General features: G+C 32.7%; 1 protein-coding gene, 1 long non-coding RNA gene and 1 pseudogene across 3 annotated transcripts; 1 reads left to right on the top strand and 2 right to left on the bottom strand.

The window, feature by feature from the left end:
• Positions 1-9008: 9008 nt before the first annotated feature.
• Positions 9009-11116, bottom strand: LOC145962409 (uncharacterized; annotated as a pseudogene).
• Positions 11117-12944: 1828 nt separating this feature from the next.
• Positions 12945-15858, top strand: LOC145963045 (SNAPIN protein homolog). 2 transcript variants are annotated; one of them, XM_083084643.1, is made up of 3 exons: positions 12945-13071; positions 13161-13390; positions 13748-15858. In XM_083084643.1, the coding sequence occupies exons 2-3, from the start codon at positions 13239-13241 to the stop codon at positions 13788-13790; spliced, it is 195 nt and encodes a 64-aa protein (XP_082940769.1). In that variant the 5' UTR covers positions 12945-13071; positions 13161-13238; the 3' UTR covers positions 13791-15858. The 2 variants fall into 2 exon arrangements, with proteins under 2 accessions (XP_082940769.1, XP_082940770.1); XM_083084644.1 differs by having other exon boundaries at positions 13204-13390.
• On the bottom strand, positions 15354-17215 carry LOC145963046 (uncharacterized). Its single transcript, XR_014436059.1, has 3 exons — positions 16549-17215; positions 15736-15771; positions 15354-15466 (listed from the first exon to the last, which is right to left on the bottom strand). It is a non-coding gene; the product is annotated as an uncharacterized LOC145963046 (long non-coding RNA).
• Between the last annotated feature and the right edge of the window lie 1527 nt (positions 17216-18742).

Consider the following 18742-nt stretch of genomic DNA (forward strand, 5'->3'; position numbering starts at 1 on the left):
AACGCTGTTACAAAATTAAGGCCATATAACGTTAACTTATCTATACAGGGTGATTCTAAATAACTTTATGCTTTTGCAAAAACATAATCTTGACCGAATTCTAAGACGATTTTTCCTTTGCCAAAATTTCATCCGAAGCTTAGTTTTTGAATTATTAAAGGAAGTAGTTAACGTATGACGGGTCGAATACAAGAGGCAGGCAAGGGTGGTGCGATTCACCGTCAGACGCGGGTGCTTACGCGGGGCGCCTGCTGCGATCAGCTGGTCGCTATACACATACAGACACACATGCGAACACATACATTCTCTCTCTGTCTGTCTGTCTGTCTGCCTGTCTGTCTGTCTCTTTCTCTCTCTCTCTCTCTCTCTCTCTCTCTCTCTCTCACTCGCTCATTCACCTGTATTTTTTTTTTTTTTTTTACGAGAGAGGGGAAATGCATTTTATGCATACCCACCGGTCGATCCAGTGAGTTATGTGGGACTCGAGTACCAAGTCGAATTACCTCGGTACTCCCTACCCACTAAAAACCCCTCTCTTTTCACGAATTTCCTTTGACACACTGTCTCTCTGATTTCCCGAGATCTGTTTTCATATAACGTCAAAAAATAGTTATTATTATCTTGTTCGATGACTTTTGATGTATTGCTGTAATTGCTTGAAGGAGAAATGAATTTTCCGATAGATCGTACGTTCTCAAATTTAACGTAGATGTCACGTTGCAAAAGACAAGAAATCCACACTAAATTATTAACTGAAAGTTTTTCTCCTTTCATGAACTGTATTCTTTTATAAACTTTAACGTAATCACATTTATTTACTCACTCGATGAGACGAGAAATTTACTAATGACTCTCACTAATCACTATTAATCACTGTCGAATAATAACTGTTGGCGATTAAAAACCACTCGATGAAAGAAACACGCGCGGACACGTTACTACACGACGCGACGACGCGACAATGCGACGATAATTACTCGGCGACTGCAAGCAGTTTTTTGTCATGGTAGGTTGCGGTAGGTTAAGGTACTACTGGCGCAATCGAACGCGATCATGTGTTCGATTGAAGAATGCGGTAAACATAATAAACATTTAACATATTAATATTATTATTATCATGAATGTGTGTGATATCCATACATCGTATGATATCTATTTAAAAATTAATTAGATTAAATAAGTGTTTTTAAAATATTTATTACTTTTACTATTATCATATAAAATATTAATATTAAATATTTATTTAAGATAATAGTAAAAGTAATAAATATTTTAAAAACACTTATTTAATCTAATTAATTTTTAAATAGATATACGATGTATGGATATCACACACATTCATGATAATAATAATATTAATATGTTAAATGTTTATTATGTTTACCGCATTCTTCAATCGAACACATGATCGCGTTCGATAGCGCCAGTAGTACTTTAACCTACCGCAACCTACCATGACAAAAAACTGCTTGCAGTCGCCGACTAATTATCGTCGCATTGTCGCGTCGTCGCGTCGTGTAGTAACGTGTCCGCGCGTGTTTCTTTCATCGAGTGATTTTTAATCGCCAACAGTTATTATTCGACAGTGATTAATAGTGATTAGTGAGAGTCATTAGTAAATTTCTCGTCTCATCGAGTGAGTAAATAAATGTGATTACGTTAAAGTTTATAAAAGAATACAGTTCATGAAAGGAGAAAAACTTTCAGTTAATAATTTAGTGTGGATTTCTTGTCTTTTGCAACGTGATATCTACGTTAAATTTGAGAACGTACGATCTATCGGAAAATTCATTTCTCCTTCAAGCAATTACAGCAATACATCAAAAGTCATCGAACAAGGTAATAATAACTATTTTTTGACGTTATGTGAAAACAGATCTCGGGAAATCAGAGGGACAGTGTGTCAAAGGAAATTCGTGAAAAGAGAAGGGTTTTTAGTGGGTAGGGAGTACCGAGGTAATTCGACTTGGTACTCGAGTCCCACATAACTCACTGGATCGACCGGTGGGTATGCATAAAATGCATTTCCCCTCTCTCGTAAAAAAAAAAAAAAATACAGGTGAGTGAGCGAATGAGAGAGAGAGAGAGAGAGAGAGAGAGAGAGAGAGAGAGAGAGAGAAAGAGACATACAGACAGAGAGACAGACAGACAGACAGAGAGAGAATGTATATGTTCGCATGTGTGTCTGTATGTGTATAGCGACCAGCTGATCGCAGCAGGCGCCCCGCGTAAGCACCCGCGTCTGACGGTGAATCGCGTCACCCTTGCCTGCCTCTTGTATTCGATCCGTCATACGTTAACTACTTCTTTTAATAATTCAAAAACTAAGCTTCGGACGAAATTTTGCCAAAGGAAAGATCGTCTTAGAATTCGGTCAAGATTATGTTTTTGCAAAAGCATAAAGTTATTTAGAATCACCCTGTATGTCTAAGTTAACTATAAAATATCGGACAGTTTATAATTTATCATAACTAACCTACGTATTATTATTACTATTGTTACGTCCAGACCCTTAAAAGATCGGGCCGTCTGGAAGGACGCAACCTACTTACCCGGTGACACACTTTTCGGGCGTGTGTATAGATTGGGTCGAGCGCACTGTCAGGGGCCTGGCACAGGTCAGTGACCAGAATGGTCCCTTTAACTCTGTGAGTGTCCTAGGCCGTTACGCTCGTCGGTCCCTTTTCGGTAAGAGAATCGAATCTCTTTTACTCGGGACGGGACCCTGTGCGATTTCGGACTTCAAGGAATGAGAACGGGTAGCAAAATTAAATGAAGACTTTATTATAAATTATCATTTATTCAATAATTAGTCGTTTGAGCGATATGAAATGTTTACATAAAGATCTTTTCTAAAAATACAAAATATAGTTGAAAATTTTATATGTGTGTTGTTTGTATGTGTGAGGGAATTTCCGCGGGTGTTACATTGGTTCGGAGGACGTCAGCCAGGAATAAAAGTGGTAAATCTAATCTTAAGTATTAACCCTGGCTGGAGATTATTACAATTTTGTTACTTTTAATTTAAAATTTGCTATCTATACTAGTGGTCGAACGATTTACTGGACCGCCGATAGCCTGAGCCAGCCCTTCTCTTAACCGTTTGTTCCGGCGATTCCGCCAACGCCTATTGTTTGACCGCGAATTATGAGGCGACACTAGTAAAATTTAAGATACGCGATTTAAATACGGTAATTATTGATGAAGATAGATGATCGATCAGGTATATTAGGTCTCTATCAAGAAACGATCTTCAAGGTTTATTTATCGTTCAATCCTTTCATTTGAAATATATCCGATCACAATTCGAAGAAGCAAATATATATATATATATATATATATATATATATATATTTATATCGAGAAGAAAATTAAAGGGAACTAATGGGATAGATTGCTGTAAAGAATCTTTGGAGAGTGGGGAAGTATTCGTGAATTCCAATTCTGAAATCCGCAACGAATAGATAGGAGGAATATTCGTGAATTCCAATTCTGAAATCCGCAACGAATAGATAGGAGGAATATTCGTGAATTCCAATTCTGAAATCCGCAACGAATAGATAGGAGGAATATTCGTGAATTCCAATTCTGAAATCCGCAACGAATAGATAGGAGGAATATTCGTGAATTCCAATTCTGAAATCCGCAACGAATAGATAGGAGGAATATTCGTGAATTCCAATTCTGAAATCCGCAACGAATAGATGAGAGTAATATTCGTGAATTCCAATTCTGAAATCCGCAACGAATAGATAGGAGGAATATTCGTGAATTCCAATTCTGAAATCCGCAACGAATAGATAAGAGTTATATGGAAAGGGAATTGAATTGTTAACGATAAATTACTATTGATGGTTATTATGAAATTCTAACTGATCGAGAGTATTATTGATTAAATTTTTATTATTTTAAGGATCTATAATTCAAACTCTTTAATTACTTAAAGATCGTTTTTGATATCGCCAGTCGAATGGGAAAGAGAAATAGGAACTGAGAGAGAAATTTAAACTTACTACTTATTGTGAACGTTGCAAGGTGTTGAAAAAGAAATTTAATCCGACCGGAGCTGAAAGCGCAGGTGGGTGGCTGTTGGTTGAAGATGAGTGGAATGCTCAGTTGATCCAAAGTTCACCTCACTCACTTCACTTACTTATTGACAATGATTGAATTTAAACAGATACTCTGTGCTGCACGAAAGAGTGTCGTAATTTCTTTAAAATGAACTATGTTCTATGAACTGTGAACTGAAGTGTCCGCGTCTTCGGCTCGCGAGTTTTAAGGATTTTACTCCTCCTCCCTTCTGGATGGTGGGGAATCTTTTTAGGCGAATGAAATGATTTCTATTACTCCCTTCCTAAGGTCAAGGAGCTTGATTTTTTTTTAAGGAGAGGGGTCTCTTAAGATTTTAATTGGTTAAGCCCTTTGGCTCGAGACTTAGCTCCATCCAGTAGAGAGTGGGAGTGAGCTGATTATCTTATCGCTTGATGATTTGGCGATTCGGAGAACGCTTGAGGGTGGCCTGTCGAACGAGCGCACGTGCACTATCAATTTCGAAAGGTTTTGTCTTACGTTTATTATTTGTCTTCCGAGGACCAGATCTTTATTTTGAAAATTCTTTGGATAGAGAGGCTTGGAACATAAAGCCGTACCAATAGATACGGGACAGTTAGAATTTCTCATAACAACTTTTCATCATATAACCCGTAAATTTATTTAGAGTTTCGTTGACGCTATCTCGACTGGCCATTCTCAGTATTAGATTTGTTAAAGTTTAATGACGATACCCGCGGGTGAGGTTGCGTTCTTCTAAGTGCTATCTTTATTTCTAAGAAGAATCGCTTTGCATTCCGAATGCAAGTCGATCCTTGATTTCCTTCTTCCACGAAATCGTTTCGAGGAAAGAAAAGAATCGTGGAGTCCACCGGACGTAACATCCCCCGCCTTAGACAAATGTTGGGGGTACACGACATTTGCAAATAATAAGAATATTAGATTCTTTTCTTTTTGAGAAACGGAAAAAGGAAATTTATACGCATTATTATTATATATTTAAAGTAATATGTAAGAGTATAGTATAAGTGTGTTATAAATTTTAAAGAAGGAGGAAAGAAAAGGCGACCTCCATAACCCCTTCCTTTTATTCTTTCGTCCTTCTTGTACATGATTTCTTTTTATATATGTATGTTTTTTTTTTTATTAAAATATAATATGATTAAAGATTATATAAAGGCAACTTAACATAAGAAGAATATAATGATAGTTTAATAAAAATTATTGATAATTGATATTTTAACGCAGTTATATAGTTGCGTGAAAGAGAAGACTGGAGCGGAGAAAGGATAGTAAGGACAAGAGAGAGATGTGGACATTTTGTCTTTGTCAGAGTCGATACCAGATGTGCGTATGAGAGAGAAAGACAAGGCTCCTTCTTTGTCTTTTGATCTTACTCTTCTCTCCTTAAGGGAAAGACTGGTATTCCCCACCCTCGATTCAGGTCAGTCTCGTCAGTCTTCCAAAATGTTTCAATACAGTTTACACATTCGTTTGCAGGTCTGATTCTCATCATGGTTTGATTGCATTGCGTGCAATTTCTTAGAGGTTCAGTAAGGTCTGTATGAATTAGCATGTGTGGCAACACCATTAAGTATTTACGTCGGTGGCTTTTTGGCACTGTAAGGTAGCAGTGGGTGCAAATTTTTTGATGATTTGTGAGGTGTTGGAAAATATAGTTTCTTGATTGCCTGACACACCTGAGTTCTAATAGGTAACCTGATGTTCCGGAATGATTTTGTGGTCTTGTTCCTCTGGTAGATCTATGAATTTCTTCTCCATGCGTGTCGGGGTTCCAGGAAAGCCATTGTCTTTCTGCCATTTTGTGCTGTGGTTGATGGTTAATTATTCAAGAATTAACTGTAAATACTTGGAATGCGAACTTATATATATATATATATATATATATATATATATATATATATATCTTATATTCTTGGTTTTTTATTATATATTTCTAGTATTATTTTTCTTCTCTTATTATTATTACTATTATTATTATTTTTTTTTTGTTGAGGAAAAGTAGTGAATAATATAGAGACAAACAAGGGCATGTGGTTATGGTTACAGAGTCAGGATTTGATGGTGAGAGTGCGACGGGGAAAAAGGGGGAAAAGGTTTCGCTTTTCACTGTTATGTTTCTTCCCATCGGGCGAAGACAGGCGCTCCCCATCCTTCGCTAAGATATGCTTTATCGGTGTTCAAGTATTTTTCGATGCATCCTTTGCACTCTTCAGCTGGTCTAATTTTTATTATTATCTTATAGCATTGTGTGCATCTGGTTTGATTTTCTACTGATGCTCTATGTACTAAATTATGTGGTGCCACTACAGCGTATTCTTGCTGATAGTCTTCCGGAACTTTAAAGAAACATAAACTGCAGATTTTATAGCAGTCTGAAATACGTTGATAAATTTCGCCCTCGAGTGAAACAATACATCGAAGTTCAAATAGGTAGCTGTAGGTTTCAGGGTGATCGCTTGGTTTTACGCCGTCAATCAGTTCATCGTCTTCTTCCTGATTTTCAACGGATAAGTAATAGTGTCCCGGCATTTCTACGCTGTAAGCGATTATCAAGTGTTCAAGGGTGACTCTTGTTGTATATATATATAAAAGAAATTAGAATAGATAGCTTTTGCGCTATATAGTTGTTATCCTATGTGTTTTACTTATTGTATATATATTTTGCATATATTTATTATATATATATTTTTATTATTATTATTTTTTTTTATTATTATTTTTGTTGTTATTTTTTTTCTTTTTCTTTTTATTTTATTATTATTGTTTTTTTTCTTTTTTTTACACTGCGGGGGAAACATGCTCCATAATGTTTTTGCTGTGACGAGCTATTCCTAATTTAATTAGTGCTTCTTTAAAATCGTATGACGCATCGAAATTTACAGATTGTAGTCGAAGATTAACTAAAGCAGCTCCTTTCCAAAGAGGTTGTACTATGTTTATCCATCCTTTATTACCCTCAGCGACTATGCGAGCTAGATTTTTATTAACCTCTGACCAGGTGGGAGTGGGGGGTTCTGATCCTGTGTGAGCTAAAGCACAAGCGATGGCACGCCACGGTAATTTTCTGAACTCATCGTCAAGTTCGTACAGTTCATTATGGGACAGACATATTTTCCGGCCAATGTCCTTTAGAAAGATTTCGGCTGCTCCTATTAGTCTGCTGACTCTGGTTATTATACCTCTATGCCAGAGCTTGTTGTGCATTACGCTGACGGCTTGATCTTCATGTATAGTTGTCATGAGTTTATTATTAGCGGCCATTTTTATTTGTAATTTATTTTGCAGTTTTTCGTAGGCTTTTTCATCATTTCGGAGTTGTACCCAGAAGAGTAACGGTGATTCCACGCATACAACTCTTACTTCTTGATGCCCTGAGCGCAAATGTGTGGTGTCGATGGATTCGATTTCCATTTTCTATAAAGAGCGATAATGTCGATGGTATTATCGAAAAGATATTTCCTCCAGTGTTTTTATCAAAAGATGGAAACCGTGCGATTATTTTAATTGTTATCATTATTATTACTATTATTGTCATTACTACTATTGACATTTTATCAGGGAATATAATATATATATATATATATGTGTGTATATAAATTTAGGGCAGTACAAAGTACAAATTATAAAGAAATAGTGTATAGGTACAATGAGGGAAGGGGGGGAAGGAAGAAAAGGAGAAGAGTAAATTTGCTGATTTAGTACTTAATGTGAGTGTATTGTATAATTTTTCTTACATAGATTAATTCGTTCAATGTATGCGTGTTTTAACGCTGAATGGATTGTTATGATGCTAATATCCTACGGTGTTAGTATATATATATTACCTTATAAATTAATGTAAAAGGTGTGCTATGGTATTAGAAGTATATGTATGTATATACTAATGAATATATATATACTTATATATATATATATATATGTAACTGAGTAGTTTTAATATACGTAATAATGAGTATATAAAATATCTAGAATAAGTATATTAGTATGTAAAATATAATATATATATAGTAAAAAAGTATATGTCAATATATATATATATATATATATATATATAGTGGAGATATACTAATGATATAAATGTAGTTGGGTTTTCTAAAACCCCCTTTTTTTGTTATTATATATCTATTTTTTTGTTTTTTTTATAAATTTTTTTTTTATATTGCGGGGAATACATCTCTTGTTATTTTAGTACTTAATTCTACGTGTCCTAGCTTAATTAACATATCTCTAAAGTTGTAGTTTCCTCCGTTATGTTCGCCCTGTATCGTCAGCTTGACGAGGGCCGCTCCCCTTCCTAAAGGAAGTATAATGTTGATCCAGCCGGTGTGACCTTCGGCTAGGAGCCGGCAAAGTTCTCGGGTTTTCTCTGGCCATATTGTCGAATTATCGAGTGATCCTGTGTAGGCGAGCCCACACGCAAAGGCTTGCCAAGGCAGGTCTCGAAATCTATCTTCCAGGTGATAGGTTTCGTGCATTGGTCGCCAAGTTGACCAACCGTGGTCGCCTAGACGTACTCTGACCATCCCCGACGCCTGGCTGATTTTCTCTATCCATCCTCGCCGCCAGCCGTTACCCTCTTTGACTACGACGTCCATTTCCAATTTTATGTCTTCCGGGAAGCATATCAGGAACTTGCTCCGTCTTGACATACGGAGGGCAAGTTCCTCTTCCAACTCCTGAAGGTCCTGGTCGCCGTTTTTCAACCGGACCCAAAATAATAAGGGAGACACGACCCGGAGAATAAAAACCTCCAGCCGAGATCGTGTAAGGCTTCCCGTGTCAATGGCTGCTGGTTCCATTTTTCTATAAAAGAGGTTAATTTGTCTTATCATTTGCGACTTTTCCGCCGATTATCTATTTGAGTTTTACGGAAGATAACGTTGACAGAAGGCTGTAGAGAGGGGATAGAGGTTTGTAGCGGAATGCTTAAACCTTCATTCCCTGAGTTGTAGAGTATAGGTAGTGTTCTCTTTATCAGAAAGAGATGGATAGATACGGTCTGAGGATCCTTCAGTGTCAGCGGGGTGTTTATTCTTTTGTGGATTCTCGAGCGGAGCGGATGGTTTGTTTGTTGACGGTGGTTGCTTTAGTTTTAAGTGTAATAAGAACTGAGTGAGAGAATCCCAGATGGCTCCAAGCAAGTATATGGACCAACCATATACTGTATGCAAAGCGTAGCCATGAACTAGAGTATCTAATATCAATTAAAAAATTCTAACGGATAGATATATTCCCATTATTCCAGCGCTGATGTTTCCGAAAATTAAAAATCTATTCCAAAATTTTTCCCAGGTAGAGACGGCGATTTTTTCTATTGCGTCTTTGTCTAAAAGATTGGTAATTGAACCTCCCTATAAGGATGTAGGTCTTCCCATTATTCCCCTGGCGATGGTGTTAAGTACCGCGGGCCTCTCGGCAGGGAACATAATATGGTCTTTTAGATCTTCCAGATCGTTTTCGCTATATATGCCACTAGTGGCTAGCGAACCAGGGCTAACGTACTTCCAAGTAGGCTTGGTTAGAGGTTTCATAATGGCAGGGGGTACTGTATCTACTGGTTTAGGCATAAGTTTATACCATGAATCTCCCAGCAGGTACATTGCAGGTGCAAATGCGTTGCATGCCGTTTGTATCCCCTGACGCAGTATTACATGTGTCTGCGGTGTCAAAAAGAATGTTCGATTTCCCCTTAATACAGGAAGTTGATTGTAACAATATTCCGTTTGAGCAAGTCTCACCTCGACAGGTACGCATTTTACTATGTGGATTACCTCACCGGCTAACAGTGCCATATATCCTGGTCCTTTCATTAAATAATATGCAAATATATCAGGCGATTGAGTTGCTATGGCTAAGGCGTTTTGCAATAATTGTTGCTCCAGATTACATTGTTGTAAAAGTATATTTCTATATAATTCACTTATTTGTGTACGTATATGTCTTTCTACATACACGAATTTGGAATTCATGTATGTAAAAATGTCAAGATTTGATACTTTTGATTGCTTCTTAAAGATTTCAATGCCAGGTGATGCTTCGAAAATTATTAATTTTGGATGTTCAGTACGAATTAGAGTATATCCACAAGTAATATATTTCCCACGGCTGGTTAATGCGAATATAGTGTTTTGTGCTGTTAACGAATAAGCTACTTGTGATTGCTGATTCATGCTGTCAATTATCTTGTCAGCATATCCTTCATATAATACGCCATAGCTAGAAAATTTGCAAGTATCAGCAGGTACGGGATCCCAGAAGGTATCTCCTCCTTCTATATCTAAACAACTTGTAGCGCTGAGTTCACACGCTACTCCAGATCTGAGGTGTACTTTATTAGTATTTATTTTTACGTCGGCTATGTAATCTTGGAGAGTAATTTTAATACTGCCCAGTACAATGACGTCCGCCCATGTTCCATATGGGTCGGAATAAGCGCTTCCGGAACACGATCCTTCCGAGTCGACGTGACCAGCTAATATTATAGGACGTGTCAGGGTTTGATTTGATTTTAACCCAGTTATATATGTTCCTGCCAATTCATAAGTTCCATAAGTGTGCATACGGCGGCATGCTTCACGAGTGGTTTCTTGTATGAACGAATATTTGCCGTTAAAGACATCCATGGTGTGAGAAAACATCCCGCATTTCTTAATTAATCGGTCGATTTCAATTTTACATTGTATTACTTTCACAGAGTCAAATTCGTTAATTTGAAGTAGTTGAATATAAATTCGGCTTGAATTGACGCTTTGCTGGGGAATATCACATTCTTCGATGTTTAGTAATGATAAGGTTGGTGAGATTAGCAGACGCTGAACCACAATCGTAGCCTATTATTCCATGGGTGAATTGTAAGTTCACGAGTAAGAATGTTAACGTAGCTATTCCCCTGGGATCCATCTGCAAATTTTTCTTATATATATATATATGACATAATTAACCTATCTATTTATCATTCATTTACGTCGATTAATTATTATATTTATTATTTAGTTACTACCTAACAAAAGGATATTACATGTATACGTATATGAGGTTTTATTATTACTATTATTATTAATATTATTATTATCACTATTGTTTATCCTCTTGATGGTTTGATGATTTATTAATAGGTTTAATATAAGAAATTCGCAACCGATTTGGATGTACTATTCGGCTGTTCTTTTTTATTTTTATCCTTACATTATTTTTATTTAAAATTTCTAAAACTTCATGAGGACCTGTGTAATGATCGCCGAATTTTCCCGGTTTCGGGCCCTTTAGTAAAAATACCTGATCTCCAGGTTTAAAGGTTTGAGGATTGATTTTTCTGTCATAATATTTCTTTGATCTATGCTTGGCGCTGATTACATTTTCTCTTGCATTCCCTTGAATGTTGTGTAGCTGTGTTACAAGGTTTATCAGGTATTCATCGTAATTCGCTAATCTATCTTCGGATGCTGGAAGTTCACTTGAAGGAACTCTTGCTATTTTTCCAAATACTAACTCGTATGGAGTGTGTTTCGTAGCTTCGTGGACGTTTGTGTTATAATTAAACATTGCAAGTCCTATCCATCGGTCCCATTGCTTTTGTTCATTAGCATATTGTTTAAGATATTCTCCTAGTGCGTGATGTGACCTTTCCAAAGATCCGTTTGATTGCGGATGAAAGGCGGTAGTACGGAATTTACGAATTTTAAATAATTTAGCTATTTTCTTCATTAAGTCGCTAATAAAATTTCTGCCTTGATCTGTTAATATAGCCTTGGGGGATCCAAGTACGCAAATAAAACGGTCTACGAATGCTTCTGCAATTGTTTCAGATGTCTGGTTTGGCAATGGTATTCCCATGCAAAATTTTGTTAATTGATCTTGCAATGTTAATATATATTCGTTGCCCCTCTCGGTCTTTGGTAAAGGACCAACGATATCCATTGCTACTTTATCGAAGGCAGATCCTGGAGTGTCAGTGATTATCATGGGCAGTTTAGTTTTTACACGGACTAATTTCTTTAACTGACATTGTAAACATTGTTGTATATATTTTTGGACGTCTGATTTTAAATTTTCCCAATAATAATTATGTTTTATTCTATGGTATGTTTTAGTAACGCCACGATGTCCTCCTGCTGGTGGACAGTGCGTCTCGCCGATTATAACAGGGCGTAAATCTTTAGGAGGATATTTAATTAATCCATTACATATTATTATTTTAGTAGGTGTGTCGAGAAGTATTAATCGAAGCTGTATCTTAATATTATCCCACGGGACATTGTTAACATAATCAGTCTTTGCTATGCTGAGTGTTTCTAATTTCAATGTTTCAAGTAGATTTCGTAAATCGTTTAATACTGTAACGATTTGGTTGAGAGTTACTGTAGGACCTTCTCGTTGTCCTTCGCTGACAGGCAGTGCCACGTGGTAATAGTTCTTATATTTTATGGCGTTAGCTTTACCCAAGGCAAGAGAATTTAGATGTGGTAATTCATTTCGCTCAAATAATTTTTTAGATCCAGAATCCAGAGGATTTCCCTCAGTATCAACAAAATATGCAATGTTGTCTTTTCGTAAAAATCAAGAGACACGGTAGTGTCTTTGCTAAGTCCCAGCGTAAGCAAAAAAATGCACTCCGTGTATTATTACGCGGGTCGGATTGAGAGTATAACTCGATATTTTTATTTCTCATATAACCACTCAACGGATCGAGTTCTTAGTAGAATTAATCGATAGCTTGGGTTTAAATTAAATAATAAAAGTGTTTTTATTTTTGCGCTACGTGCTCTGTAAACGGAGATATCATGATGCAAAGTCTGAAATGTGAAAATTTCGATTAAGAAACGTCGTCATAGTCATCGTCAACTCCTCTTAATGTAACAAAGAATATACAGAAATACGTTTCCAACGTCTGCCACAAGAATGCGCTAGCAGTGATTCACGCGACGCAGCGTTAGTAGCGCTCTGTGGCGTTAACGGTGCTTATAAATATGTTGTAAAAGGTTAAGTGTGTCACTTCAGGTAATTATATAAAATAATAATATACATATAATAATATACATATAACATTTATATATTTAGATTAGATTGTATCTATATTATTATTTCAGATTATATATATATATATATATATATATATATATATATATCAAGAGACACGGTAGTGTCTACTTCACTACAGCTATAACATGGACGTGGACACAGCGAGTGACAATACATCTATCGACGACAAGATAGATGACTTTTGCGAAAATCCGACGCGGGATGCATTAACGGAAGGTCTTATGAGTCTCTTGAAACCTACGGTGGATCAACTGGACGAGAGAATTCGCGCCACAAGGTGACGTCAAGTTTTCTGTTCAGCGCGCATGCAATAATAGTAACATTTATTTTTCGCGTTTCTTCTTGCAAATTTACGTATATTTATTATTCTTATATTTCTTTCACAGTACGTACTATTTATTGCAAAATATATGTTTATTCATCGAATTGTAACGATAAAAAATTGCGATTTACTTACACAAGCAACATATATATCTTATTGTTACCTATTTTACAAGAATTCTTGAGCATTTTGAAAATCATTTTCAATTTTCATATATAATTATTGGAATGTTATAAAAAATTGTGCTTCTATCATGTACTACAAGTTGCGAAGAGTATTATTTTTTATGCATAACTATTCTCTTTGTTATAGGATATGTCAAATAGAGCTGAAGCAGCGGATTGTTATTACTTAACATTGATTACTTTGCAAGTTTTATAAAAGAAATTTCTTACAATTTTCACCATAAATTATGGAAACTCCAGTAGTTAATTTATCAGATGAAGAACTCAAGACAGTTTATGATCCTTCTGAGGATTCGTATCTTTTAATAGATACTTTGGAAGAAGATTTAGACATTCTGCATGCGATGAAACCTGTGATTTGTTTAGAAATAGGTAGTGGTTCTGGTATAGTCATCACAGCTCTAGCAATGGCATTGAAAAAATATAATGCTCATTTTATTGCAGTTGATATAATCATTATAACATAGAATATTGAAATTCAAAATTTCAAAATTAAAAGTAGCTTATGCTTTGCAAAAGAAAATTAAAAATAAAAAGTAGTTTATGCAAAGCATAGAAAGAAAAAACGAAAAAACACATTTATAAAAAAAAATATTCTATGTATGATGATGTACACACACACACACACACATATTTTTATATCATCATAACATAGAGTATTGAAATTCAAAATTTCAAAATTAAAAATAACTTATGCTTTGCGAAAGAAAATTAAAAATGAAAAAAATGAAAAGTAGTTTATGCAAAAGCATAGAAAGAAAAAATAAATACTCTATGCTCTGATGATATTACATACACACACGCACACGCATGTACACATATACAAACATATTTTTATATCATCATAACGTAGAATATTTAAATTTTCAAAATTAAAAATAGCTTATGCTTTGCAAAAGGAAATGAAAAATAAAAAGTAGTTTGTGCAAAGCATAGAAAGAAAAAACAAAAAGACACATTTATAAAAAATATTCTATGTATGATGATACACACACACACGCGCGCGCACACACACACACACACACACACACACACACACGCACACGCATACACATTTAAATATTAATAAAAATTAAAAATATTATTTCTATAACGGGCTGAGGTTCTTGGATTGGAACTTCGGCCTCGGCCTCGTCCTCTCGACCGTCCCGCTCTAGCCCATCGTGCACGCGGTTGTTCTACAATAAAAGAAATATTTTAATGTTATTTTATTTGAATATAATATTTAAAGAAGAACTGCACGGATTAACTATATTGAAAGTTAATAAATCTAATTTTAATATATGTACATTCAGATTCATGAATTTAACATTACGCAAAATACTTTTAGCCTTTTAAAATATAAAAATAATTATTTGTGAATTAAAAATTTCTTTTGTAAAATATAATTTATACGACACAAAAATTCATGAAAATACAAATTTTAATTCTATAGAAGGCTAAAAATACTTTGGGCAATGTTAAATTCATAAATCTGAAAATGTAATAGATTTATTAACTTTTAACATAGCTGATTCATTTAGCTGATTCCTTTATAATTAACGTGCCAATTATATAATTCAAAATTATTTACCTCTTACTTGCCCCGCTGTCGTTATCGGTGACAGCGGTGACGACGCTGACGGCGATGGCAGCGGTGACGACGTTGACGGCGGCAGTGGCGGTGGTAGTGATGCCATCGTTGGTGGAGGCGATTCTTTTTGTGTTTCCATTAATTTTTGTGTTTCCATTAATTTTTGTATTTTTTTTTTTAAGTATTATATTTTCTTTTAAAGCCGCTTCAGCCTCAACACGTAAAAAGGACGACAATTCAATTTCTGGCTCCATTTCTTCCATATTGTAGGTTCTGAAAGAATGGAAACATATAAAATACATATTATAAAATATGTTTAGAAATGATAGTAGAAATGATAGATAATAAATGATTAATCTTCATTTTAATCTTTTATTGTAATGCATATATGTATTGTGTGTGCAACACAAATATGAATTACAATAAAAAATAAGTAATTACAATAAGTGAATTACAATAAAAATAGTAAAATAAATTTTTATTCCCTTGTTATCTATCATTCCTTACGCATATGTATTAATAATATAATGTGTTACACTTACTTTTTAGGATTTTCTTCATTTTCCTTTTCGTTAGATCTGAAAATAGAAATGTATAAAATATATTGTACAATATAAAATATTTTTATATTATGTATTACAATAAAAGATTAAAATAAAAATTAATTCTTTGTCATCTATTTTTATTATATATTTCTATATTTTTATTATATATATGTATTACAATATGTATTACAATAAAGTGTTAAAATAAAAGTTAACCAAGTATTGTGTGTGCAATACATATGCATTATAATAAAAGATTAAGATAATAAAATATTAAAATAGATTATAAAATTTTTATAATGAAATAATAGATTGTTATCTATCATTTCTATAAAAAATTTTATAATATTTTATTATTTTATATATTTTATTATTTTAATCCTTATTGTAATGCATATGAGTTGCACACACAATACTTGGTTAACCTTTATTTTAATCTTTTATTGTAATACATATATATGTGTTATACGCAGAAGTACATATAGTTACGTATCGCAACAACTAATGGTTAGTTTTAATTTTAATGATCTATTTTAATTTTTTATTATAATGCATTTGTATTGCGCATGCAACATATAGTAATATATATGTATTATAACAATCATTAGTTATTGCGATGAGTAATTATATGTATTTGTATGTATAATACATATATGAATTATAATAAGACATTTAAATAAAAGTTAAACAGTATCATGCGTGAAACATATATAAATAGAAGATTATAATAAAAGATTGAAATAAAATATATAAAATAATAAATTATATTATAAAATATCTTTATAGATATTATTAATAATCATTGCTTACCTTTTGTGAGTTTCATTATCATTAATTGTTGCTGGTTCTTTTTCGTTTCTGGAACTGTAAATGTATAATATAAGTTATAAAATATTTGTATAAAAATGATAGAAAACCCTTTCGATCAGTCCCATATAAAAGAATGTTGTAATGTATCAACAATAATTTCGTGAAGACTGCTTCATATTCTGCATTATTTATGAACTGTGAAAAAATATTTAGGTAAGTTGCCAACACTACCGTGTCTCTTGATAATTTGTCTTTATTTTCCTTACTATTAAAAATAGAATTAAATAACTCACTTTTTCTCCGTTCCATTTATATATTCAATGATGAATTAGATAAGCAAAGCAACGATTATTCATTAATGGATTTATAAGTATTAATTGTGAATAATAAATGTAGATTTCTAATGACATATTGATTTATAATTATCCGTTATTTTTGCAATAAGAATAGCAAAGAAGTTTGAAGGATCTGAATATCTATATAGTAAGCAAAGAGGACCGTCGAATTTTAATGAAATATGACGGGGGTGGTGGCGGGTTCTTTGCTCATTTATTTAAAGATGTTTAACATATAGTACAAAAAAGAGTGATATCCCTAAAAAAATTACCCTTTTAAAAAAAAGGTAAAAAAAGGTGCTAAGTCCGCGTAAAAAACAGTATATGTATTTGCAAAATAGTGTATTATTAACTGTAAAATACTATTGTAAAAAACCTGTCTCCAAAATAGTGTTATTTTAAAACTGTAAAAAACTACTGTAAAAAACCTATCTTCAAAATAGGATTATTTTAATCTACAAAATAGTTATTTTAATCTGCACAAAATAGTGTTATTTTAAACCGTAAAAAATTGTTCTACAAATTATTTTAATTTTGTGTAAAATTGTATATCCTACAAAAATAATGATATCAAAAAAATTGCGCTAAGTGAAAATAAAAACTTATAAAAATATTTTAACCAAAAAAAGTTATACAAAATAGTTGTTTTAATTTTCTACATTATATCCTAGAAAAATGATGATATCCAAAAATTACGCTAATTGAAAATAAAAACTTAAAATATTTTAACTAAAAAAAATTGTACAAAATAATTGTTTTAATTTCCTACAAATAATATTAAAAAGTTGCGCCAACTGAATAAAAATTTTACCAATATAAAATATACATTTCTTTTTTATTTCCAATATTAAAAGAAAAATGATATTAAATGAATTGTAATATATCTATTATAAAAAATCGTTGAAAATATGAACAATCATACACATTGCAATAATCATATGCATATATCCTGAAAAGTTTAATTAAAGAAAAAAAAGGAAATGATAATACAAAATACAAAATTAAAAATTATTAAAAAAATTAAAAATTAGAAATTAATAAAAAAAAAATAAAAATTTATTTAAAAATTAAAAATTAATACATATAAAAAAATTTTAGTTAAAAAACTTAGCGCTGCTAATTTCATTAGCACATTATTCAACGTAGCAGCGCTAAGTTTTTTAACTAAAATTTTTTTATATGTATTAATTTTTAATTTTTAAATAAATTTTTATTTTTTTTTTATTAATTTCTAATTTTTAATTTTTTTAATAATTTTTAATTTTGTATTTTGTATTATCATTTCCTTTTTTTTTTTTTTAATTAAACTTTTCAGGCATTATATGCATATGATTATTGCAATGTGTATGATTGTTCATATTTTCAACGATTTTTTATAATAGATATATTACAATTCATTTAATATCATTTTTCTTTTAATATTGGAAATAAAAAAGAAATGTATATTTTATAGTGAAAATTTTTATTCAGTTGGCGCAACTTTTTAATATTATTTGTAGGAAATTAAAACAATTATTTTGTACAATTTTTTTTAGTTAAAATATTTTAAGTTTTTATTTTCAATTAGCGTAATTTTTGGATATCATCATTTTTCTAGGATATAATGTAGAAAATTAAAACTATTTTGTATAACTTTTTTTGGTTAAAATATTTTTATAAGTTTTTATTTTCACTTAGCGCAATTTTTTTGATATCATTATTTTTGTAGGATATACAATTTTACACAAAATTAAAATAATTTGTAGAACAATTTTTTACGGTTTAAAATAACACTATTTTGTGCAGATTAAAATAACTATTTTGTAGATTAAAATAATCCTATTTTGAAGATAGGTTTTTTACAGTAGTTTTTTACAGTT

The sequence above is a fragment of the Camponotus vicinus genome, unplaced genomic scaffold (genome assembly GCF_025532165.1).
Source record: "Camponotus vicinus isolate PSW18456_S1 unplaced genomic scaffold, iyCamVici1.0 SCAF_12, whole genome shotgun sequence".
NCBI classification, from domain to species: domain Eukaryota; kingdom Metazoa; phylum Arthropoda; class Insecta; order Hymenoptera; family Formicidae; genus Camponotus; species Camponotus vicinus.

Bases quoted from the DNA above. Each gene is read 5' to 3' on its own strand.
- LOC145963045 (XM_083084643.1), top strand. From the start codon at position 13,239: ATGGACGTGGACACAGCGAGTGACAATACATCTATCGACGACAAGATA. The intron at 13,391-13,747 runs GTGACGTCAAGT...TCTTTGTTATAG, and splicing joins GAGAGAATTCGCGCCACAAG to GATATGTCAAATAGAGCTGA.